The 27,201-nt window shown below is 38.4% G+C and overlaps 1 protein-coding gene across 3 annotated transcripts; it reads left to right on the top strand.

The window, feature by feature from the left end:
• Window positions 1-721: 721 nt before the first annotated feature.
• Window positions 722-27,130, top strand: LOC149737506 (puratrophin-1-like). 3 transcript variants are annotated; one of them, XM_089873631.1, is made up of 23 exons: window positions 722-1,906; window positions 2,519-2,623; window positions 3,074-3,185; window positions 3,310-3,403; window positions 3,672-3,764; window positions 4,396-4,512; window positions 5,051-5,283; window positions 5,716-5,854; window positions 7,734-7,856; window positions 20,301-20,492; window positions 21,576-21,710; window positions 21,838-21,972; window positions 22,169-22,638; window positions 22,706-22,781; window positions 23,133-23,306; window positions 23,777-23,936; window positions 24,131-24,312; window positions 24,571-24,705; window positions 25,036-25,222; window positions 25,486-25,890; window positions 26,119-26,222; window positions 26,514-26,575; window positions 26,889-27,130. In XM_089873631.1, the coding sequence occupies exons 1-22, from the start codon at window positions 823-825 to the stop codon at window positions 26,535-26,537; spliced, it is 4,479 nt and encodes a 1,492-aa protein (XP_089729757.1). In that variant the 5' UTR covers window positions 722-822; the 3' UTR covers window positions 26,538-26,575; window positions 26,889-27,130. The 3 variants fall into 3 exon arrangements, with proteins under 3 accessions (XP_089729757.1, XP_089729756.1, XP_089729758.1); XM_089873630.1 differs by having other exon boundaries at window positions 26,496-26,575; XM_089873632.1 differs by lacking the exon at window positions 26,514-26,575.
• Window positions 27,131-27,201: the final 71 nt, after the last annotated feature.

Below are 27,201 nucleotides of genomic sequence, written 5' to 3'. Positions count from 1 at the left end.
TAGATTATAAATATAGTACTGTCTAATTACACTTATTTATTACCATTGCAACACACATTAATTAACTGTAAACTAAATTTTACGATCATAGACTTTACCGACCAACCACGCCATCCGCCATTTTAAAACTTCACGACTACATTCACGTTTTTACCTCCTGATGTCTCTGTTTTGACTTTTTCTTTGTGGGGTTTAGCAACGTACAGTAAATGCAATGACTTAAGGTGTATTCTGCATAAAATGCACTCTTAGCAATAATTAAACATAAAAATTCAGAAAAAGGCAAAATTTTTTTTTTTTTGAAAAAACCTTAGTGTCCCCGATTGAAAACGTAAATTCCACTTTGTCTACTGGTCGATAGGTGGCAGCAAAGATAACTATTTAAACTCAAGCCCATCTCGATTTCAATTCAGTTTGCTAAACAAGCGGAAGAACGTAGAAGTTGGATTTAAATAGCGTGTTGTTTGTTGAGACGCGTGTGTTTAATTTTAACCAACTAAAAAGGTGTTTTTTTTTATTTATTTTATCCTGTCGTATATAAGTATGTTTTGCAGTGGAGACATATTTATTTGGCATTGGCTGTTACGACCTACCGCAACAACAAAAAGTCTAATGTTTTAAAGATCAAATGGTTTAATTTATTTCAATACCTTATTTTGGTATCAAAATTTATACTGTAATTATTTTCTAACCCATTTTATCATTTATTTATCCATTTTAGATCAAAAACAGCATAAAACCTGGTATAGGTTCCTGCCCTTCTTCTTTTCTGAAGCCCCCATTAAATATATGTATTAAAGGTCACGCTCACTTAAAGTGACAATGGAGCCTAATAATTTGGTGTTGGGTGACATAAAAGAGGTCGAATCAGTATTGAATTGCGTTCTAAGTCAAGTATGTGATGCTTCAGTGAATATTCCTTTGATTCCAAAAGATTTGAACGGGGACGAATTATACAAAGGTGTGTCAATGTCAAATATTGAATTTGTTTCACTTGACAATGGACAAAATACAGAAACAGGACAAAGCAATAAAGATGATGCGGAACCAGCCACTGAAATAAGAGATATTGAAGATTGTTGTGGAAGGAATTTATCGGTTAATGAATTAGACGACAAAGAAGTATTGGCGGATTGCCAATGTATTATGAGCTCAATTCTTGATGCCATAGACAGTGGATTAAATGTCAGAGAAGAGATTGATTCAACGCCCCAGGCGGGCTATTGTTTACATGGGTTCGATTCAAGATCTGTAAAAACAACGGAAGAATTCGCTGAGACAAAAGAGCAAGCGGCAGGGAAACCAGGTCCGGTTACAGCTCTATCGTTTGATTGTTTAACATCTGGAAATACCGCTCGTTTAGCGGAACTTCAGTCCTCTGTAGATAAAGAGAGCTATTGTGAGCTACTTAACACATCTCTCCGGAGCAACCGGGGGAAATTTTCCAAAGAACTTGATGATTGTTTTGACTCAAGTGATGATGAGTCTCTTCCAGGAAGTCCTGTGGATCCTTTCGGAGATCACTCTTCCAGTGACGAAGTGTCACGTTTACTGGAGGTTTCCTTCTCCGATGATCAGTGTCCAGTTTCACCAGAGCCGAAAAAACATTTTGTGAAGTCAAAATCACAACCAGTATTAAAAATTGTTGATTTTGTGCAGCAGAGCACAAAGTCAGCCTCCCCACCCACCCCTGAGTGCAGTGAAAACTTTGCAGACCTTAATTTAGGCATACTTAACGGACCAGTGGCTTCCAATACTTCGTTCTCAGCCTCTGTTCCTGTTGGTTGGATAAATACAGTTGCCCGACGTAAACAAAGGAATTATTCCACCCTTTCCAAAGAAGAAATGAAACGAGATGACTTTGTGTATTGTGGGCCAGAAAAGAAAAATACGGAGCAGACCAAAGGTGGTTATTAAATTTATATATTTAATTATTTTTTTATTAAATTTGTGTTAAATTACATTTTGGCAGCAATATGAACAATGTAAATGTTTTGATTTATCCTATATAAAACATAGATAGAAATTGATTAAAAAACTACTACAACTAAATTGTTCTTTTCTCACCATTGGGCAGCACACAGACACTTAAACTGTCAGCCGTCTGTAACTACATCTGTTTATTTTCTTAACCATTTTGCCCCATGGCTACAACCACAACTGCCCTGTTAAAGATGTAATACTCCAACAATAGCACTACGCGCTTGTTTCACACAGTATTGCTTCAGGTTTCAGACTATAATGGTCCCGAACAATTAGTTTAAACGCGGTTAGATTATCTAGGTCTAAGTGTTACATTACAATAGGCTGTATTTTGTGAGTAAACAGCCGTTACAACTTAACAGGATTAGACTAATGTAGTTTCTAGTTAAAATGTATTAAATTAAAAAAATCATTTTTACTTTATAAATACAATGTATTTTTAACAGGTTAATGTACTTTTTTTTGTTAAAATGTACTTATTTAAAAAAGGCATTTTATTTTATAAATATATATAAATATGTTGTATCTTAAACAGGTGCTTTTGAGACCTCATTTAATCCTTGTTTAAAATTACGAACCCCTGAGCAAGCGAGCGAGATTTCCTTGGATCTGGTTTATTCAAACGTTGCCGTGCTACCAGGTTAAAAAGTTTGACCTTTATAACTACTAACGTTCTGGCAAGTAATTAATTGAGTATCCTACTTTGTTGTGAAAAAGATTGAGGTTTTAAAGCCGTTTAATTTCTTTTTTTCTAGCGCATTATGTAACCTTAATCATTATAATAAATAGCTTATCGCGTTAAATTACTCGTCTTTAAAACAGATTTAGACATTTTGTAAGCGCTTTCAGTGCTTTAATGTCTTTCAAAAAATGTTTTTTTTTTAAATCAATGAATGTTTTGTAAACGGTAAAGAACAATATTCACTTGTAAGTAACAAGTACCTAATAATTGAGTGTCCACTATCACTGCAAAGCGAAATAGTTGCATGACATTCTTGAATCGCTGATTTACCACTAGAGAAAATCCCCCCCAAAAGTATGTTTGGCGTCACATACGTCATAAATATGGTTATAAAATGTTTATTAACAGGCGCTACAGACAAGAGCAACCAGTCGCTATTGATCATATTTGCAGATGAAATTGTGTGGCAAAAGTGTAACGTTGGCAGCATCGCGTTGACTAGATATCTGCTCTATTTAACGTAAGTTCCATTTGCATATATCTCGGTCGCATTAAAGATTCAGAGTCGCTGTAAAACCTGCTCAAATAACTTTATGTTGATTTATGTGCTCGGCACACGTTGGTATCACGTTTGTTTTACACAGATCGCGTGTTCATGGTGTTTGCCTATTGATTGATGAAAGAGGAGCTTCTGACACATCTGCCTCTGCCATCCTTGAAGCACTTCATATATATCAAGTACGTGGTCATGTGAGGATATTGTACTTGTCCTATTTTTCATGTGTCATGGTATTATAACTAAGAGATTAGTCCATGGCCTTCTGCTCGAAATATCTCCAGCTGGTTATGGTGTCACGCATATGTGAATAAGGAATACGCCCATCCATGCCTTGTGTCAATGCAAACAGTATGTTTACTCAACTCAACTTTGATCCCAACACTTTCAATCCTTACTAAGCCAAATTTACGCAACAAAATACAAATTATTGACGTTATATTTAAACAGAACAACTCACCGGAATGTATTAAGAAAGTGCTTATCCTAAGTGACGCCTCGTCATTGCTTCAACCCATCGTTAAAAACTTGTTCAATGTTGAGGTAAGATATGCAGTTAGTCATTACGATCGTCGGCAAGATACCACGTCCCGTAAACCTTGTGTTTAAATTAGTCGTTAGTGACGATATACCAACACGACGCGTGTAAGTGTGACTACGCATTCCTCATATAAAAAGTGATTTCATACTACAGGCCTACGGGCTTGCCTTTTGTTTGCTCATGTTAAAGGAGTAGTCAAATTTTATGTCTGGTGTAATACAAATACAGTCTAATACAGATAATCCAAACTGAGCTAAATATACAATCCAGTTGTTTCGTTAAAAAGTAGTGTATTCGAGTAATCGTCACTTATATTTTATATACACCGGTAACTTAAAAAATGGTATCGTTTCGTTTTGGACGAAAAAAATGAAGTTGTAGATTCAGCTCATTAATAGTATAGATATGTGTAATTGTATGCTAATTATAATAATTCAGTTCTCCTTTAACACGGACAAACAAAAGGCCTGTAGCTCTATAGGCCCGTAGTGTGAATTCAGTTTTTTTATATCAGGAATGCGTAGTCCACTCACATGCCGCTTGTTCCTATCATCGTCGTTAACGACTAATAAAGTAATACTTCAGACAGTCAGAACTTCGATTCCTCTTTCAAGTATTGTATTTTCCTTACAGTGTGAGATCGTAAGTAGTGACAGTGACTTGGAGGAATTCATCGATTCAAAGAACTTGCTTGTTCAGTTGGGCGGAGAATTGCAATTCTCACAAGCCGAGTGGATTCAGAACCGCCTGGTAAGCTTAATAAATACAATAATTTCAATTTATAAGCCACAAGCCAGCAACCTACTGTTGATGATGTTTAATTTCGTGGTCAGTGCTATTATATGCAGTGAACTAAATCTTGATCCTAATTTTTGCGTCGAAATTTTTATTTCTTTGTAAACAATATTATATAGTAGAGTGGGAAAGATAGGACACCTTTTTATTCCATTTTCTTTCTCGTACCATCTGGTAGTAAACAAAGAACATTCAAAGAATTATAAAACCTCACGACTGCCTTATTTTTTTTAATTGTTTAAAACACGATCAGGATATTTGGATGTTATGAGCTAAAGGTATCTCATCTTTTTTCCACCTGACCCTTCTATAATACAAAAACCTTAATACGAAAGGTGGCATCGTATTTTAATTTGTTGGTAACGCCGTGTTTAAATTTAAGGTCTATATGTTGTTACATATAAATCAATTAAATTGACTCAAATTTTTGCTTTGTTATTTTTCTCAAAGGTGTTTTGAGACAGATTATACAATGGTGCATTTCTATTTCTAGGTCGTTGATTCGTTTTTGCATTTCTGCGAAAACGTCCGGCACAATTTCGCTCGCCACGGTCTTTCTATGACGTCACAATCCCTTCCCGACTCCGCCACCGAGACGCGAATGCAGCTGAGTCAGCATCATAAAGACATGACTCAGCTGCTGGACGATCGGCAAGTTTCGAATCTTCGGGACCGAGGACAAAGAATCCTTCAGCAATTGTCGCAAGACGGAACAACTGATGCGTGGTTCGTTACGATTATGCATTCAACTTATGTTATTATTTAAAAATATAAAACTGGTAACTGTAAAGAAGAGCTCCCAGATTTATAATGCGACAAAACAACTTTGAAAACTTTTTTTTTAGATTTAAATGGTTTTCCGCGTATAAAACACGGACTTAATTTCATTTTATGTGCGGTGGCTACTAGCTAGTAGGTGAACGATAGCAACTGTTTGCGTTTAAGACAAGATTTCTAAAGTCCCACCACATACGTGGTTCAATCAGCAACTATCAATATAAAAACACCAATTTCACATCAGATTGTTAAGTGAAACACGCATTATAAACTCCTATATTCTTTAAGTGCGTTTGAATCAACTTCCAACCAGCAATCTTGCATTTAATCCTTTTAACAAAGACTTTTCCATCCCGTTTACCCATTGGTTAATTTAAACAGGTCATGTGCCGAGCTCGTCCAATCAAGTTACAGTGCAGCAAACGAAGCTGTGACCAGATTCGTCCAAATTGCCGACGATCGCTTGCTATCTTTAGAGAGGCACTTGCTCGTCAAAGAGTTTGAGAAATCGTGTGATTATGTGAGTTCTAAATATCTACCTTCTAAAACATATTCGATTTAAAACGCGTGGGAATTAATAAGTGGTTTAATCTATATGTTCATCTTAATACACTTTATTCCAAAACCGAAGCATTTCGCATTTGGAATATTACAAAACAACCTTAATAAGAGATGTAAAATTTCTCGGTAAAATATCTTTTGAGATATAATATTAAATGCAGTGCGGTCACACATATATTAAGTTGAAGTAAGATGGTTTTCATTCTCTTTTATCGTAACATTTGGTGGTAAACAAAGAATGTATAACCTTATCCTCACGACTGTAAGAGGAGCGTTAATATACTGTAACACCGTCAAAAACTATATTATTTGGTAAAGTTATCAATATTACCCAACAGTATAAATACATCGCTAAAACAGGCTTTGTTTCCCCACACTTCAATAAAGTGTTATGCAACTCGTGTATATACCACCGTTCAAGGTTGCGGTTTAACTAAGCGCGTGTTAATAAGGCTGCGTCAGCTGTCTATACCACAGGATTAGAGAGCGTTGCATTTGACGTCGCGTTATTCAACAACAACAACAAGCCATTTAACCGGCGAAATGATGTAAATACCCCACGTTGTTTGTCTTATCTGTACTTGTCAACAGTTAGCCGCCAGAGGTTACATTATATACACGTATGTTATAATATTCTCACACTAGCGGTTAGCGTATAGTTAGCCATACACGACGTTTACGTTTTGGCATATAGTAGGGGAAAATGGGACACCTTTGCATTCCATTTTCTCGTCCCAATTGGTAGTAAACCAAGGGCATTCAAAAAATTATAAAACTGTACCCTGACGACCCCCTTATACCGTTGTTAAATGTTTAAACATACTCAGGATATCTGGGTATTTTGTGCTAAAGGTCTCCTATCTTCCCCCGCCCTACTATATAGTAAGGTGGGGGAAGATGGGACCCTTTTATCACATAATATTTAAATAGTTTGATCGTGTTTTAAATAATTAACAACGGTTTATGGGAGTCGTGAAAACATAGTTTTATAATTTGTTGAATTTTCTTTGTTTTCTACTAAACAAGACAAGAAAAGAGAATAAACATATGTCCCATCTTCCCCCACCTTACTATATATTTAGAAAAAAACTCTACGTTGCGAATGAGGCGGTTATTTTAACAAGAAAAAAATGTTCATAATTTGTGTTAATATTAATTTACTAAACTGCCCTACTATAAGGCTAAAATATGCGCGAATAATCATAAAACGCCTGCTTTTTATAATTTGGTTTCGCAACTAAGCAGTTCGTATCTGGTTAACTAATCGATTTATGGTTGCGATGATAATATTATGCACGCATCGGGTGTGATAAACTGATGACCCAGCACGTCATTGCGTATAATTGGACACGCCATATTTAAACTCAATGGTTGATCAGTTAAGCTTAACCCAAATACCAAGTTTGGAACAATGGCCAAAAGTCAAATTACAAGTACATATGCACTACAGCAACAGTATATATTTGGTATGGTTGGTTGGGGCAAGCTTGTCTGTATATTCATATCCTTTATCGTCCCCTTACACTCTAAAGGCGTTGTTAATTGTTAAAACACGATTGGGAAAAAACAGGATATTCAATACTATGTATTATCTTTGACCACGGTACTATATATGCCCCCTTGATGGAAAAAGTTCAAAAAGCAAAGTTAAATCCCATATGTTATTTCCCATATCTTAGATCCAATGTTTATTTTTTGTAAACTTCACTTAATTGCTTCTAGTCGGGAATGCCTGAAGCATCAAATATGAGCTCTATGATAACCACTCTATGTTATTTGAGCGGTTGTGTTGACTTCTCCCACCTTATATGGCAACCAACTAACCACCCTATACACAGATATTGGACTGGTGTAGCGAAAACAGCGACTCGCTCCAGCAACGTTTCTCTGTCGTTGCCGATTCTATCGAAGATCTGATCCTTCAACGACAAGAATTTGACGAGTTTTACTTTTCAGCAATGGTGAGTCCTAAATACGTGTGAGCTGCATCAAGAAATTGTGCATAATCCCATGCTACTGTAATCTGTGCTGTCGTTTTATACCCGAGGGAGATTTACTACTTATTTACATTTTAAATGCCCGAGGTTTGAAACAAACGGAATAGAATGAAGTAGTCTGTTTCCGATTGAAACAAGATTAAGACAACCACTGGTAATTTATGATCTGCTGCCAATGTAGGTCGACGAGAGGTTTAAACTGCTTTGATTTTGTTGACTTAGGGTTAAGTGGTCCAGTGTTATTACAAGAGTAATTGGTATATATGACATGTTCTTGCGCGTGGGGAATCGCCAGTAGTCTGCCCGGCTAGAGGAAGCCGCTATTATAGTAGTTTGATTGTTAATGTAACGGCAGCTGTTGATATAAATAGCTCCTCCACCACCGCGATACCACAGTTTAACCGCTCTTGCACAAACGCCAACTAAGACGACCACATGTCTCGCTTCTGCCCAATAGCCCGTGGTTATGCCCCGCGACACAGCGAGTCGTGATTCGACCGAATCCGGTCCGTCCAGTTTTCATGCGCGTACTATAGCACGATTATAACCCAGCAAACGTTCCCGTAATCGCCGCCTTATTGCAGCGGCTGCACAGAAATGATGACGTATGTTTTGCGTAACAGTGGCCTTTGTTTCGTCTTCCATCCCACTTGAACTTGACAGATTGCAGCGGCTCTTCTTGCGCTGGTGACGTCACACTTTGTTCAGCAGACCTGTACCGGAACCCAGGAATTATTTCCCGAATCATTACATCGCCGTTCGCCGTGAATCAGTTCGTTTATTAGCATGTTCCCGTAATCCATCTATAAGCCCAGACATGCGGGCAAACGCGCCGCACAACGACCTTAAATCCCCTTGTAACCGACCCGTAAAAAGCCCATTTACGTCACGCTTTCTGGTGCTTTAAAACCAAGAATAAAGGGGTCGGGCAAGTCGAAAACACGGTCGCGATCACCCCATATTTGGCAGCGTGTGAGCGAAACAAAGTGCGACTGTCTTTTTTACCAAAAGCGCCACCCCTGGTTGAAATTATTAAACGCTGCTACTCGCATGGTGGCGCACTTGGGTTAGAACGTTGGTTAAAACACGTTAGGTGGCGCTCGATATTCGACATTAGAACTGTCGAATTCTTTACTAACCTGTTCGTCGAGAGTCTTGCCAATCCGATTTGTTTTAATTTCACTGCGCGTTTCATTTAACCATAAGTCTACACGTCAATAAACCAACGCATAATAAAGATTAGCTGTATCCGTCTCTACATATTCATATACCTCATCGTCTTCACGGAGCCTGTCACAACCATGTCGTAATGCCAATGAACTTAGCGCCAATACGTCATCAAATTACGTCAGTCCCACCGAATTACGAAATCCGTCAACTCATAATCGTTTACCACCAAAACAAACTCTCGAATGAGCGATTAATCTGTTTTTTCCTCCGCAAATTTTACGCTCGAATAACCATGACGTAATTCCTTATATTTTAAATGACGTCATCTTAAGACCCCGAATACAAAAAATTTGCCTGTTTTCAAAATGACTCCCATGGTCCTATCTTGCTAGTTCCCACGTTAGTTACCTTAGCAACAGTAACCACTTCATTAGTTTACTTTATCTGCTTGTAAACAAGAAACCGCGGCTTTACATAAAGGTTACGTAACCGAGATTGTTCATTACATGAGCTAACAAGACTGTTGTGTACATAAGCACTTACGTACGCCGGCCTTATAGTACATATTATTGTAGTTCGGGAGTGAAATAAAAACTTGGGCTTCATATTAAAAAGCCCTCCTATACCTAAAACGTACGTCACATTTATTGTCACGACACTAAGTTGACGGTGTAATTATTTGACATAAATCTCTGGATAAAGTCACCGTTTATATAGTATTGTTAACATAGTTCCGTAGGACAAAATCCCGCTCGTCACTACTATATATTTGCCCGACATATTGTGTCATAGCTGCATTTCGTGCGAGGGCACTGCTTTCTTTGCTTGACGTCATGGCTTTATGTTGAATCTCGAGCAACCGTTAACAATGAATTCTAAAGGGCTACGACATTTCTTTATTAGCATTTCAATGTATATGACGTATACTATTTTGTTGTGTCTTGATCAAAAACATGTTTTAAAGATTTTCTTGTATTCTTGTTACGACAAAAAAACATTTTAAAGATTTAATTGGTTAAGACTCACTAGCAACAATGCGTTCCACGTACCCAGCATTTCTTTAATAACATTTTAATGTTTGAAACGTATGGGGCTTTTTATCTTGTCAGGTCTTATTCAAAATCAAATTTAAAATATTTTCCAAGCTGCGTCCGATTGACTACATATAATATATAAATTTCCATATTTGTTGCGAAATTTCCCAATCCACAAATCTAAGTCATAACTCGGTCGGTAAACCACTACTGTTATTCCAATACATCACGTGCGTTTGGAAAAACAAACGATAATCGTATTATCGACGATCCTGCTTCTGGAGCCGGATTAATTTACTGACCGATTGACGTAGCATGTACGTAACAAACACATATAAGAAACTGTATATTTAACTCTCAGTCGCACAACAAGTTTAATTTCCAATCATTCAATGCGATTTGTCGCTTCTGCACCAGCCGTGTGGCGCCTATCGTACATTTAGTAATGCTAAACCACTTTCGCGTGGCCGACCGGTCGTCGTCTTTTATTTATCGCCTATTCAAGAGCCTTCGCCACCCATGCTCGCACTTGCTTTCAACGTGATGTGTTGTATAACTCCGCAGGTGCTTTGTGAGTTACTTAGCAGAGCACTCAAGTTGCAGCATTCAATTCAATGTAACATAACACCGGGCGCTCACAGGAAAGTAAGAAAATCTCTTCAAATTTCGCATTTAAACGAAACCGTTTTTTTCGTAATTCACAACCGCGCACCATTATGGATTTACAACTGGTATTCCCAATCTTCGCATAAAGCCATAAATAATTGCAAAGTATTGATAGAAAATCTCGATAAAAATAGATGTCACACGAAGGAAATATACTTTCGTTCCATTGTATTTTGTTTACCGAAAATCTGTAAAAACATGACCGACCGTCGCTGGTCAGATGGTCGTCGCGTGTTCATGGCTCGTAACAATCAATCAACAATCGAACCCCTTGTGACGTCACAATCGCAGCTCACGGCTCGTTGGTTTTGCGACCGGTCATTTGGTCGCTGTCGAGGCGAACATTTGGCTTTTATTTATGACCCTTTGAAAGCTTTCACTACATTAAGTATCGACCACCGAATATAACGTAGTGTTAGGTTACCGAAACACCCTGCCACAATTGCCACCTTTGCTTTTCCGATCCAAATGGGAATATTAAACGCTTACCGAAACTGCTGCTCCCACGGCAAAAGTTAGTAAACCTTTTTCCGTTCACATATGTTGAAATATCACTACCCCGAATAAACGCAAAACGCCCGTAGTAATATCATCTGTTAGCACTACATTACTAACTTCCTTTATATATTGTCCATTCATTTAAACTTGTTTACGTTGCTAACATCCTGGTACTTATGTTAAGGCCACTCATCATTACCATAGGCGTGAGAATCAGTTTGAATCAAAACAAAGCGAAATGATAAGTTGCCCATGGTACAGTGATAATTTTAACATCGTTTTTGTTTCTTTTTATTTGTCTTTTCCTATTCTTTTTATTGATAATCGCGCAATTTTGAGGAAGAATTGGTTGTTTTTTGTTTCAGTGTTACTGAAAGAAAAAGGGCACTTTTTCTAGCTCTACGTTTTCTAAAATCGGATTAGACAATCACAGTACATATATATATAGTTCAATTTATTCGACTTGCACTGTATAAGCTTAAGACAGCTTTATGTGATCGCTATTTAGATTGGGAAGCAGAGAGCATTGCACTCGTGTTTTAAATATTGTGATGTATGCAAGGGTTTGTAACCTTAGTGACAATAAGTGTGACAGTCACTCGTGAGTCACAGGTCCTACCATTGGCTATGATACGGCCTCGTAGTTTGAATTGCCTTGTACGGTATATACCTCCGTAGTAACATAGATCAACAGCGGATGCTGCTACCATGTTGGTTATCAACCAACACAACAACCTACCAACGCTAAATCAACAGAAACGAGCGGAACGTTCACCCTGTCGCAGGTCGCCGACCCAATCGCAGGAAGTTTGTGTTAGAGCGCCGTCTATTCATGTTTATTCAATTTCAACCCTCAAAAGACGTTCTGGGCGCCCCCGTATTGTTCCCGTCTAATGACAAGCTTTAGACCTTGTGTCTGAATGTAGCGAGAGCGCAGTTTTACCGATACTTTATTGCCCCTATCTTAGCTACACTGCGTGGCAAACAACCAGCAGCGGTTAAAGTCAGAATTGATCGGCGTTTTTGCAGAGTCCCGTATTTTTAGAGAGCTATAAGCCACCCAGGCTACGGGTCCATATTTAGTAGGTGATCCGGCGCAATTCCTTCTTCATAAACAGCATGAAGACGTTCATTACCATACGTCATATACGCCTGTCTTGGAATCTGGAGCGTATAATGCGTAGCTGTATTAATACGGAGACAGATCGCGGATAACCAGTAATGAATGAACATGAACGAAGAGGGTGTTTAATGTAGCGTTATAATTGGAGACAGTTTATCGTTTTAAAGTAGGACGCCTGTCCAGTAGTCTAGGCGAACAGTTAGTACAGAAAAATGCGGAGTCAAAAACATGAAAAATAAAATGTTTCGTAATTTCTAAAATTAGTTGCGAATCTGATCGGTTTAATTATGCGTCACGTTTCAGGTTTAGTATAAGTTACTTTGCAGATTTAGCAATAATTCTCCTTTGACTAAACGTAAGATTACGTCATTTTAGCAATTGTTTACATCACTGAATCAATTCTTCGTAGACAAAGCACCTAAGTTCCACAAAGAGAATTATAATTCATCTTTTGACATGTGTTTACTGTAACACTGTATTGGATACAGAAAACGGCAGACACGGCGTCATTTCAGTCAGTTTGTATAACATTATATAGATAAGTCTTATAAATACATCAAAGGATACGTTACATTCATATGGTTGTTCAAGCACATGACATCACAATAGCTCTTATCCCGTAACATGAGAATATCTTACATATTATTTCACTGTTTACGCAACAGCGGGTTATGTTATGCATACAAAACTATGATTGTCAGAATATCGGAAAGAGCCTTTGCAGTCTTTCTCACGGAAGGTGTTGTTTTGTAGTGAGGGTCACTAGGTCAGTCAACTTGTTCTAATTTTTAGTTTTATGTAATATAATGGGGAAAGATGGGACACCTTTTTATTCTATATTTCGTCCCATTTGGCAGTAAACAAAGAAGAATTTAAAATCAAATCCACATGACTCGCATAGACCGTTGTTAATTGTTTAAAACACGGTAAGGATATTTGAATATTTTGAGCTAAAGGTGTCCCGTCTTACCCCACCTACTATATAATATATATATCGCTGTAAAGGGCAAAGTACGTCAGTTCGGCCTTTCGAAATATCACGAAAATAAAAATTTACTTGTTTTACTAGCACAAGTCATTAATCAAAACAACGTCCATTTACCATCGTCGTTGTACATAGGGCGAGGTCGTAATTATCGACTTCCTTAAATAAAATTTACGACCTTTCAGTTTACCAGGAATCTGTGACTTTATTCGCCGTTGACACGAAAGTCACCCCTGTTTAAAACACGACCTACAACGCATTTAGACCAAAGCAACCTTTCGCCGTCGTTAACGGGAGCTTTTAAAAGCTATAAAGTAAACCCGTCCAAATCTCTGCTTACCGTTTCGAGATTGAGCAGCTTTTAACGGTTTTGACGTTCAGGTTAACGATCTTCATTGGCGTAAACACGCTGTAACAATTAAATAAGATTAACCAGCATGTTCCGCATAACAGACCCCTCGTTTAACTAATCGTTTCAATAAAATTTAGTTTTCACCGCAAATTGGCTTGGTTGTAACTTTCTCATAAAGCTATTCAACTGTAATTCCGACTATAATAACTTAATCTGATGTAAAATGCGTAGGAAAACCTATTAAATTATTACTTTAACTTAAATATGTAATTTATAACTTATGTATTTATTTCCTAGTGATCGTTTGCTTAGCAGCTATACACGTGCCCAAGTTTCAAAAATATATTTTTTAATAGTTTTGACAAAAAAATGTGTGACATTATTTTGTTTTTTTGGCGATAAACAATCTCACGCTTCTTGTAGAGTAGACGTTAATATGGTGCATAGAGACTGTATTAGCAGCTTGAGTAATTTAAAATCGACTCTTTGCGTTTTTGTTTTCCGTCCCCTAGATTTACAGCTGTGTTAGAACGTGTGCCGCAACGTGGCTTTGCTTAAAACATTAATTAGTTTTTGATTTTCACCGCTTTGTAAGCTGCTTACAGCAGAGCAGCCACTTTTCAGCATGTAAGCTGCTTGTGCAGGTTCGTGTGTCAGCTTTAAATTCGATTTTGTTGTTATTACTTTGCGCAGTAGAATAAAGTAACCTTGTGCTCACATATTCTCACGTGAACGACGTTCAGTTCTAAACTGTCTGGTCGTAATTTATAAAAACTTCACGTTTTTTGGGGAACCGGAAATCATCAAAACAGCGCTCACTTTATTTTTCCTTTGATAATCAAGTTGCGAATCAAACGTTCGTTAGTTCTGGAGCCATCAAAATATAGCATGGGTTACGCGCGACAGCACCCCTTTTTCCGGAGTCAAAAACATGGAAACAATTCTATTTTAGTTGGAAAATATTTTGACTCAAAAAATGTGGTATTTTTTTCGCGAGCGTAGGTCCTGCTATGGTGCTGTAGTTTACGATTGCCGCGAACGTTATTTTATGCTTAAATGATGTTTCTTTGTTTGGCTACTTGTCAGGGCTACTCTCGTAGTCGGTCTGGCCACCCGCAGTTTTGTTTATTTTCTCGCTTTTCTGATTGGTCGATTCGAACCGGACATCGTTTCGATTGGATAACCTCTGTTAGGTTAAGGAAATCTTGAAACGTCCAGTCCCTGATAAGAAATTGAGTGTCAGGTCTTTGTTTGACTAGTTGTCCACTGATGCGACGTTTGATGTACAATCCTACCCAGCCATATCGCAATGCAAGATAAATCCGCGGATCTAGGGTTAAAACAGCCGGTTAAACCTCACTCAAAATACGCCGCCTACACTCGACTTTTGAGAACATACGTTACCTGTGTGTCATAATCACCACGAAATCTCGTTTCTCGTTCATTCGCTTTGATTCCATATATCGTGTGACGTCAGCAGCGTACAGCAGGGTAGTGGAGTGCGTCAAAAATAGGTGTTGAGGGTGCACGGTCTCGTTGATGGCCCTCTAACTTGGCATTAAGTAGTTTGTTTTCTGCTCCCTTCAAGTGTTACCGCCATTTCCGCTCCGTAAAAACGGAACACACCAAATCCTTCGATATCACTTCGCAAGTATACGGCCAAATACTTGAACATTATCTTATACCAACATTGGTCTGAGGTGCGGTACGTCGAAAGTTGAACGGAGGGTCAGGATTTACGAAGCTCATCCGACTGCTGCTGTTGTTTGCCGAATATAGTCTTCGCTGCATCGCATGTTTTCATGTCTGTGCTACGACGCTTTTTACCTCATTAACTTCCTTGTTTAAGATAACTGAACTGATATGTGAGTTAATACCACACGTTTTAAATGTTATTACGCTTCTGGCATTTCGTGAATTGGCGAAACACTGTTTATAATGAACTATACTTAGAAATACAATTAAAGTAACGGATCCCACTCCGTCCCGAATCTCGCTACCGCGGCGATTGCATTTGTTTGTATTATTGCGTCATAATTGCAGTCTAGAATGTTTGCAAGAGGAAAGAGATTGTGACGTAATGAAGATCTCGTCGTCGCTGTCCCTTCCTTTTTACAACTCCATGCTAATGTTTGCTGGCAATTACATGCAGAAATCGTCGTCTGCCACTGCCAGACGTTGTAAGCGCCGCTAAATTGAGCCATTAACGTGATGATTAAAAATGGTCGCCGACATGAGTATAGCCTTTGTCCGCGTTGCTTTTTTCGGGTCGTTAGTCTGGATGCTTTGCAAGGAAAGCAAAAATGTCAAATTGAAGTTAGAATGTATAGGGACACAAGTAGCAGCATAACTTCAGTTGCAGATGTCCATCAACATAAAACTCGATTGCCCTCCTCTATAAAAAAGTATAGTCAGTCTTGTATAATACAGCACAGACCACGCATTGAAAGCAAGTTGCTAAGAGGTAAAGCAATGACATTCCAGAAAATAAAACGGTCAAGTATTATCGAAGACAGATTTAGTCACGTAATTTTAATTTTATTTAAATATTTCTTGAATTCAAAGCGAATGGCCAACTACAGTATAAACTGTGTCCGCATTTAATTATTAAACCCATTCACATTGTAAGTGGCAATAACAAGGTTAAGCCACTTGTTTCAACACAATTCAACTTCGCCGGTATCGGAAACCCTTAAAAACTTGGCCGCGATTTTGAAATCAGTTTTGGAGCGTTTACAATAGCGGAACCTATAGGCTCGTGTTACGTGGGAACAATAGCATTGAGAGTTGAGGTGGTTTAGAAAACAACTCTGTTTCCGTTAACGAACATGGGAAGTTTCATTTGCGGTTGAATTGTAGAGTTTTATTGCCAGAAGTTAAACCTCGCCAGACATTTAAGTTACTTTTGATATTTTGTTTAGGTTTCGTGCATAGGAATAGTTGTAACTGTGTGGGTATTTTTGCAATTTTCGTAAACCTTTTTTTGCACTGATATATTTACGTATTCCTAGTTCTATAGCTGACACATTGATGTATTAATCCACATATTAATCCACGTAACAAAACGAATGCACACCTGATAACTAATCAAATTAATAATCTATTTTCATCAGTGGCTACAATTGACGCGCCAACGTTTCGTTTAATCGTCAATCAAGCGTTCAAATAAGTCGCCATTTACCATACAAGTCGGAAATTACCTCGAAACAGCAGATTATTATTTCAATTACCCGCCTATTGTAACGACTGCACCGTCAGTTGCCGTTTCGTCGAAAATCGTCAAACTGGGATAATTAGAGTGAAATTTCCGACTGTGCTGGTTATATGGTAGGTTGGGGTAAGATGGGACGAACTTTTATTCACTTTTATCGTCCCATTTGGTGGAAAATGAAGAATACTCAAAGAAAGTTATCACTGTTTTCTAATGCGACTCGTAACTAGCGTTTTTTGGGTAAAACGCAATAGAAAACATGAGCCAATTTGTCCCAACGATATCCATCTTAGTTACCCCATAGTTAACTAATTTTATCGGTTTGTATTTTTTAAAACAAAATCGTGTCAAATATGATTCCAGTAATTTGAACTATCGCACAAGTATCTACAGAACACGGATGTTACATTATTAATATTAATACCAGGCCTTACAGCTCATGAATACTTGATGTTTATTTGAATACAACGGATATTCGCACAAGCTGTTGTGTCGCGTGGTTAAACGGAGTATTGCCCCGGGTATCTTAGCTTAAACGATTTCCATGTAAGTGTCTCCCGTTTTGTAGATTCAGATCGATCTAAGTGCCTGACTTTTTATTAAGCGTGCCCAGTTCAAACGAAATCGAGTCGATAGTGATATTTACATTCGAACACTTAATTCAGTTTTAATGCTCGATGGGTTGGTACAGTGGCTTGTGCTGAATGGCAAACTTAATGAGAAACTCCCACGGCTACCTTAGAACAGATAGGAGCTGTGTTTGCCCACGGCAACTTTATGCTTTGGAATGCATGGACAAATATAGGCGTGCACGGATTAGCAGAGCAATGTTTGCTTTCAACTCGCCATACAACAAGCAATGTTTGCTAACCGCGTCCGATACATCCGAGCCAGGTTCATATAATGCTCTTATCCACAGCTGAACCAATGACCATGACAATCGTAACCTCTCAATGCATTTGTTTTAACTTTAACATACATAAAAGTCGTAGATTTCCAGCACAAGTGTCAATATAGGATTTCTGTTTAGTTTGTATAGTTATATAATGAAGTCGGTCTTTCGGAAATCGTGAAGTTTATTTTAATAAATTGTCAAATTGGTGTTGACACGACCACCAACTGTGGGCCCGCAATCCGCATCGCAAATTTCCGATGTCAATTTTAACTCCACGAACTGTAAACACCGCGTCATCGCCGCCTCTCGTTCGCTGCCGCCTTTTTCGTTCGCCGTCGATCGCCATCGCCGTTCCAGAATTCGCCCTCCAGCGCTTCACTTCAAAGTGGCGCTATGGGAGCGATTGTCGTGTCACAATTCACACTGTGGCGGCACAAAAGGCCCGCGCGGCAGGTGACGCTTTCCGACGATTAAATCGTTTCATGAAGCCCAGGATTTCCGCGCTCAATCAGTGAGCTCAGTTGTGCAGCCTATCAGAGCTCGTTGTTTGCATGCAGGTAATAGAATGTAGGAACAGATCTAGAAAGAGTTTATTGAATTCCAGGAAAGTTCGTGCCCTATCTATGATCGTGGACGACACGATTGTACGTGTCTCAGTATCTTGGCAGGATTGCTTGGTATGTCGCTATCTACGGACGAACAATACCTCGTTTTGTCGTAACTTGGTCTGTTACTTCTCAGCAACTTTAGAGTCTCGCAGAACGACCTGATTTTGGGATCGCTTATCGCCGTCCTATCCAGACAGTTGTATGGAGTGCTGCTCCTATTCAAGTGTTCGGTTAAATAGAGTGCGTTAGAATACGGCACCGCAGATAACGGGACTTCAGTCTTCAAACACAGCTGTAATACTCGATCCCGATTCCTACCACAGCATGCCCTCGAGTCGAAACTTTGAAATTCTTCCCGTGTTTCGTGTATGTTCGTCGTTGCGGGCGCAGTGGTTGCTTAGCATAGGAAACTAACTTGTCAGTTTGTAAGGTTGAGTTGAGAGTGTTTTGCTTTGCAAATAGGAAATCGGGTCTAGACAGTCATTCAGCGATTAATGTACCGTATTAGTACATTGGGAGAAGACAGGACTCTTTTAGCACCTAGTATCCAAATATCTTAATCGTGTTTTAATTAACAACGGTCTATGGGGTCGGATAATTTTTTTAATGTTCTTTGTTTAGTGTTTACTACTAAATGGGCTGATAAAATAGAATAAAAAGGTGTGCCATCTTCCCACTCTATATTGCATGGTCAGTTTTTTGCGTCGCTGCTGGACTGCGCGTAGCAACCCCGCGTGTTGTAGTTCGTAGGCATCCTCAGTATGCCGGTGATTCGATTAGTGGTTTTGGTTTCAATAGTTATCGATGTGTGTCTTCATTCAACACCGCGTCCCATTTAAACTGGTGCGCTTCTTACCGCATCTGTCACGTCGAATCAACCATTGTGTCGAAACAATCGAGGCCACGAACTTTGCACCGCAGAGTAATTGAGAGCGTTGCTGACAAAAATACTGCCAATATAAAACTTTTCGACGATATCGGCGACGTGTGGTCGGTAGACTAAGTTTCCAATACGTTTTTCCGCTTTCGTATGTTGGGGATATTTTCTCTTCACTCAATTTCGTAATACCGCACCAATACTGAAAGGAGAAATTAGTTGACGCAAAGAATCGCAATATCCGTTCTAATTACGTAACTACAATATATTTGACACGGACTTGCTTCGGGTCGCTTGCACTTTCCGGGAAAAGTAAGATTATGACGTCACAAGTCGGAAACCGTCGCTGCAGATTGCTCAATTACAGCCTTAGAGAGAAAACTAGTTGGTCGTTAGTTGGTACCGGTGTATAATTCGGTTTCATGGTGCATGGCTTCTAACAAACGGTTTAGTTTTCTCTTTCCGTTTCACTAATCTCGTTTGCCGATTGATTTAAATTTAGCTGCGGGAAATGTTTGGGGTCGGAAGTTGTATGCGTATGCGGTATCCGTAACGGAAATGTGGTTTTCAATAAATAACTACTAACCAGCTGCTGTTTCAACTTCAAGATCACCCATCGAGTGTAAGGTTTCGCGCGTCCCAATATCGGTGGGTGATTGTTCGCTTTACCGTCTCGCATCTGTGTCATTGTACACCACGATAACTGGACGTATCGTCCTTTATTCCCCAATTCGCTTTGATGTTAGACCACATTTAATAGCTGTCGTCTCATAAACCATTGATATTGTACCATTGGCAGAAACATGACAGGATTACGAATCCCTTATGAGAGTTGCGTGGGTTAAGTTACTTCGTTCCAGCGTGGTTAGTCATAATGAACGTAAAATAAGGAAATAGAGATTAAAATTGTATAAGGTCTATACAGCTCTCAGCTTGGATAGTTTTATATATTTGACGTGTTGTATTAATTCCTTTCGTATTATTCACAGAAAGAGTATGCTAAATGTGATTGTCTGCTGACCGAAGCTCACAACCTAAACAAGCTTGGGTATCTAACGGAACCCCAACACGTACAACGAACGAAAATTGCAGAAGAAGAACTTAGAACTATCGTGGATATTATGGAGAAGAAAAAGCAAGAAGTCGAAGCAACATCCCAAATGTATAAGTTTATAGACCAGGTAAGAATAAATTACTGAATGTAATGTGACGGAATTAATGTATTAATGTAACTTGCTTTATCCTCGGGGCAGCGACAGTCGTTATAACACGGATGTTATGTTCCATACACCTCGTGCCGCTTACATGCTACCTCGTAATTAACTATGGGTAATTATTTTGATGGAATTTTTTTTAAATTTTGAAATGTATGGCTGATAATTAACAAGGTAGCACTGGTTGAGCAATTGCTGTTCAGTGTCTTGTAAAAACTTACATTGCAAATTACAACTAGCGGATTACTTATATAAGTAGGAATTAATCAACCGCATTAAATGTAGCGATTCGAAAGCAGTTTTTTTGTGGTAACGTTCGCTCGTCGGTATTACTCTGTACTATAACATAGGACTTGCGTTGTTGAACGTAATGCTATGCTTTCAATGCGGTGTGGCATAGGAGGTGCGGCCGAATCACCACTTACCTGTTCCGTTGTTTCGCCATGTACATCTTAATCCATATTAATGGCTGCCTAAGACGACTGCTTGCGTAATTGTCTAATTTTCGGAACAGCCGAAGTGATAATGATTGGCGTTGTGCTATCGACGCTTAATTTGTATACTTTCCGTGAGATGGACCCAATTTGATATCACTCTCCTTGAGGCGTATGTCGCAATTGACCGTTTTCAGTCGAATTGCAATCAAAACAATCCATCACCGGTAAGCTCGTTTCGGTCGATTATATTTCGGTATTGATGACGTAATGCACCTGCGCGGTTGTCGAGCCGTGGTGACGTCATGCAAAAAGTTGTTAGCCGATTAGAAGGAAAGGTTAACGTTCTGTGTTCGGCGTGGGCGGTATAGGAACAGTCACACGGTTCTTCTGCTTCTTAATCTGACTCGCTAGTTGACGGTTTAACGCCTGAGTTGTTGCCCCGGTGATTAACTGTGTACCAACACCTGACACGTAATTTTGCTGTTGAAGCGATCCATTTTGTTTGTTAAATATATTGTTCTTTCCTTAACTCGATGTTACGCGTCACGCATCTTATGTGTCAATACAGTAAGATTAACTTTCCCCCATAATCAATTATTCATCCTTTTTCCAGGCGTATTCATGGGCGTTAAGCGGAATGAAGTTCATGGCTCTTCTTAACATGGAAGATTGCCTGACTTTGGATGCTTGCCAGAAAATGTTGGATAAATTTGACGACTACATGAAAGAGCACCCGCCGATTTCGAAGGTAATTTTTCAAATTGTATCAATTTTCCCATCAAGGGCTTTTGTGTTTCATATATTTATACATGCCTATGTATTATATATTATATATTGTACCTCAAGAGATAATTTTGTTACGTTTTTTTACACAGGAGCAATTTAGTGACATGCTACAGTTAGCAAGCCGCTATGGTAACATGAAATGTTTGAGACAGTGTGAATTCGCACAACAGAAATATGAAGAAACGACGCAGCTTTTTGCAAAGCGGAGAGAATTAATCGCCAAGGTAAGTCTGATACTTTGTAGACGTTTGTGGGCAAGACACAGTGCTGCTTGAACACAGTGGTCATGGGTTGTAGCACCATAAGTGCCAGGTTAATGGACCAACTCTAGCTTAAATCTTAGGTCCCTTTATAGATAAAAAATGCTGTGTTTTTCACTATAAAAATGTTGTTTATTTAATAGTTTTCTTGACTCTCCAGGCCAAAGCCCAGATCAAATCGAGCACGAAGAAGCGAAGTACTTCCTTTCGGATGAAGAACCGTGAAAAACTTGACAAAGCCGCGCAGGCACAAGGAAGATCAGATGATGTAGAGGGGGAAAGGTCGAGCTCCGAATCCTCCGAACGAAGAATAAGTTTAAACTCAATGGAAAGTCGAACATCATTTGAAAACATGTCCGAGACCTCATGCACAGACTCGGCGCTCGACGACACCAGTGGGGTGTTTGTTTCCGATGAAAAAGAAACGCCAAACTCGAGTTTTTCCGTCACCCCGACCAAACCACACCACCCTAAGCTTCAACCTGCCAGAAAAATGTTAAAAAAGTCCCAAAGTATGACGAGTCACCCAACACGGCCATTGTTGACCCATCACATGCATTCACAATCTGGGACCACTCTCACCATTGGTTCACCCGTGCAAATCAAGGAACCAGACACTACTGGAAAATCGTAAGTCTACCATGGATCATCTGCACTAAACTTAAAAGTACTCAATGTAACGATTTTTTCTTCACAGGAAAGTAGCACTTATCATTGAAGAACTCATATCGACAGAACAAGAATATGTTAAATCACTTAACTATGTTATTGAGGTATGTTGATATGAAAGCTGCAATCTATATTCTTAACTTCACTCATCACCAAAAACATTATGTTTTTTAATTTTTAGTAAAATCCTTTAGTAAAATCCATTTGCAAAATAAAGTTTAACGCATGTTTTTTTTTCAAACATAGAAACCTCATTGATTAATGTGGTGACTCTGGTAGTTTCAGTATAGAAACCTAATAGCATTGTAAAAATCACTTTAAGGTCGAAAACTAAAATGCTAAATCGCATAATGTCACTCTTGATCTATAATTCGGCCCACCACCCCTAACCCTACGGCTATGCTTATAACTCACCTATTGATCATGTATTTAATCGACCACATTCAATCATTCAGAACTACTTTCCTGAAATGTGTCGTCTTGACATCCCACAAGCACTGAGATGTAAACGAAACGTGATCTTTGGAAACATTGAAAAGATTGCCGAGTTTCACAGCGGGTACTTCCTTGATGACTTGGAAAAATGCAGCGGAAGTCCAAGTCAGGTTGCAAAGGTCTTTCAAGTTCATGTAAGTAGTTTAAGATATTCTATTTGGAGGTCCTACACTGTGGACTTAAGATTTAGGCCAAAGTTGGCTCATTACCCCAACACTTCATATGCTCATTTTATTCTATATGGGTTCTGAGATTTACGCCAGAGTTAGCCCATTGTCCCGATAATGTCAAATATATTGGTTTAATTAATTCAGCATTTTAGGCTGTTAAACCCTCTCCACTTGCTAAATAAAAGCATTAGTTTAATCTTTAAAAGTATTTCCTGTTGTTAAACACAGGATTACTGATAAACAGATTACTTACAATACATCCTAATCCTGTATGGTAGTTGCATATTACTTAAAAGGGCACACACATATTTTTTGAAGGTGTTTCGTTTTTTAAAGTTTTCTGGAACCTTTAGACCACATTTGAGCATTTCTAATAATGTGCAAATTTTAATTTTTGTTGGTATGCTTCTTTAATGTATGTATTTGTTACACAGAGAGACAGCTTTGGTCTGTATGCTTTGTACAGCAAGAACAAACCATTGTCAGATGAATTACTGCAGGAACACGGAAATGAATTTTTTAAAGCCAAACAATTACAACTTAAAGATAAAATGGACCTCGCGTCATATTTGCTCAAGCCAGTGCAGAGAATGGGTAAATAGATTCACAAAATATGAAAATAAAAATTAGAAGTAAATTTGTTTTGATTTTTTACTTTTAAAGATTGGTATGTGCACATATTTTATGCAACATACACCATGTCTGTTATTATTTTTACAAAATTCGAAAATTCATTTTATGCACCTAAATTGCTGGTTCAGTTGTAAACAATATGCCTGTATTTGAAGGTAAATACGCTCTTCTACTGCACGCGATGGCAAAGCGAGCGACGGGATCCGAGGAACGAAGTCTGAAAGAAGCGGAAGAGATGGTGAAGTTCCAACTTCGTCACGGCAACGATCTTCTTACAATGTCGTCTATACAAGAATGTGATGTCAACTTGAAAGAACAAGGAAATTTACTTCGTCAGGTTAGTTTCGTATTTATAAGGTAAATGTTTTTTTTGTAGGGAAATGTAAATTTCAATATAACAAGGTTTTGTCTGCGATATGGTGAGATATTATCAGATTATTATGGCAGAGAAAATATTGCTATATAAGTAAAACTTTTTAGCTATGTATTAGATTATGCCTAGCAACAACAACAGGATCATTTATAGAACTGATTCTGTCGTTAATTTAAAACAAGTGTGTTGAATGTTGCTAAAACTTTTTCAATTTTATTGCAGGAACAATTTGTCATTAATGCTGGTCGAAAAAAATACGTCAGACGAGTTTTTCTGTTCGAGGATCTTGTCTTGTTTAGCAAACCCATTCATGTACATGGTGGTCATGATATTTACCAGTACAAGTGTAGCTACAAGGTAAGGGTTGTAAGTTAGTTGAACTTAAGGTTGTTGATAAATGTAAAACTTGTCCGATTTTGATCAAGTGCTGTGGTTTAGTGGTTAAGTACATACATTGTAACCAAAGGATATTCTGTTTGATGCTTTATACTGATTTCAGTTAACCGAAATTGTAAGCTTGTAGAAAAAAAATGACAAGGTAACTCCTAAGCTTATAGAAAACATAAATGGTAACTCGTAAGCGGGGACGAAATGTTTGAAACAAAACACCTGTGCTGTAAGTACTGTCGTTACCCCTGCGTGATGATAAATAGATTACATTTCATTCACCCTTATCATGATCTACAGACCGCCGAGATTGGAATAACTGAAAACATTGGGGATTCTGGAATCAAGTTTGAGATTTGGTTTCGTAGAAGAAGGTCACAAGCTAGCCAGGATAGATTTGTTCTGCAAAGTTCAACGAAGGCAATCAAACGATCGTGGGTGGAAGAAATACGCGGGATGCTGTGGAAGCAAGCACTTAGAAATAGAGGTGCGGAACTTAACTATTATCTGTGTAATGTACCCTATTGTCAAGTTTTAAAATTGATAATAGTACCAAGCATCAAAACAAATATCTGTAGAACAAGGTGGGTTAAACTGGGGGTGTGTAAGGTTAACAAGAGAAAGTTTGTTAAACGTGTTTTACTGAGCAAAAATGTGAGGTGCCATTTTTGTAGGTATCGCTGAAGAGGGTATTTTTAATGTTTGGAAATAGTGCGTTGAACATGTAAAGAATTGTTTTATGATTTACAGACAATCGTAAGATGGAGATGACAGTCATGGGGGTGGGAAGCAAACCTCATCTTGACTTGGCTGGATCGAGCGTCAACCGAATCACTGATCGCTCTGTCCTCCCATCCACTGTTGATCTCTCGGAGCGATTATCGCGATCCCGGACCCGCGCCTCAATCGCGGTGTCGAGCTTCGATCATTCCTCCACCAGCAAGCGACCTCACTCCACCATCTCTACTTCCTCCTCTACATCTTCTGTGGGGTCCGGAGGAAACCAATCTGGGTCAATTGTGTCCTCCCTCAACCTTGCTCATTCTTGGACCTCACGGGAAGGAGATTCTTACTCGCGATTGGCCGGTTTAAATCCACCAATGGCGTACTGCGACTTCCATGCAATAGCAGAAGATGAGAACGAAGAATACAGTGGTAAGATTGGACAACAATTTTCATATTTTTAAATAAGATTGGAAAACAATTTTAAAATTCATTGTCAAATATATTAACTGGAATCTAAACCATTGTAAAACTCACTATTGTTCCATTGTATGGGGTAACGTGTGCCCTCAGTGTCAATCTACATACAATATTTTACTATCTGAACTTGTCAATGGCATTCTTTGTCCGAATAAACATTGTTAAATCTTAAATCAACAGAAACGACGAGTGAAGGCCCTTCCTCTGTGTGCAACTCCACAGAAACAACAACTGAAGAAGCCTCGGACTCTCTAACTTCCCCAGCTCGACAATACGTCACAACGGTAAATAAATATTTCTTTTTTTTCTTGTGGTTGGATTGGTTTGGAAGTTTGCTGGTTTTTATCACTAACATAAATTCACACGACGAAAGTAATTAAAATGCATGATGTGTTTCTAATTACTCAGTGGTTTTGCTGCTGTTACAGCCAACTCCACAGAAGTTATCTAGCATAACATAAAATCATAATCATTGGTTTTTAGTTTTAATTGACAACAATGTTACATTGTTTGCATTCATTACTCACACTATTGGCATCATCTAAATAAATTAACCGCATGATCCATCATTACAGTCTGACAGACTCGTGGTTGCATGATTTGATCGAGGATCAAAATATGGAATGACGTTGGTCCAGTAAGTCACTAACAGTAATTGCATAATTTTCACCATTTTCATACACGTGTTTATCATTGCATGTTTTTGCATTATACTAAACTGTTTCAGTATTTATATAAAACCTTAGTCATAAACGCCAAACATGAGTGGCATGGTATTCAGGCATACCCTGGAATTTTCTTTACCGCAATAATTAACATAGTAACCAATAAGTTAGCTTTGTTGCATAAGAATGCTATTCTAACTTTCTAACTGGCCCTGAATTTAAAAACGTCCGCGCCCATGACCGTATGTGTATCAGCAAGTGTTAAATATATGTTTTATTTTACAGGTTTGACTCTATGTGTTTGTCAAGCGACTGCAATAAGTTTTATTTTAAAGAACAGGCTTCGCATACGATGCATTTCTGTAGAATGTTCCTGTACTTTTATTTATTTTACATTGCTAACTGGTACTGCATATTTCATATCGGTGCTTTCTAGTTTTCTTTAAATCTTTTTTTACTGTGCTCACTTTGCACGTACTGCCACATCTGGGCAATTTAACCCAGTTATTAAAATATGCTTTATATTACACTGGTTTGCTTTCTAAGAGAGGTTAAGTGTTGTGTTTGTACAGTTAAGGTATTGTATACTAGATGCTTA

This window comes from Ciona robusta, chromosome 3 (assembly GCF_009617815.1).
Source record: "Ciona robusta chromosome 3, ASM961781v2".
Lineage (NCBI taxonomy): Eukaryota > Metazoa > Chordata > Ascidiacea > Phlebobranchia > Cionidae > Ciona > Ciona robusta.
This window is presented reverse-complemented; position numbering and strand designations above follow the sequence as displayed.

Bases quoted from the DNA above. Each gene is read 5' to 3' on its own strand.
- LOC149737506 (XM_089873630.1), top strand. From the start codon at position 823: ATGGAGCCTAATAATTTGGTGTTGGGTGACATAAAAGAGGTCGAATCA. The intron at 1,907-2,518 runs GTGGTTATTAAA...TATCTTAAACAG, and splicing joins AAATACGGAGCAGACCAAAG to GTGCTTTTGAGACCTCATTT. The intron at 3,765-4,395 runs GTAAGATATGCA...TTTTCCTTACAG, and splicing joins AAAACTTGTTCAATGTTGAG to TGTGAGATCGTAAGTAGTGA.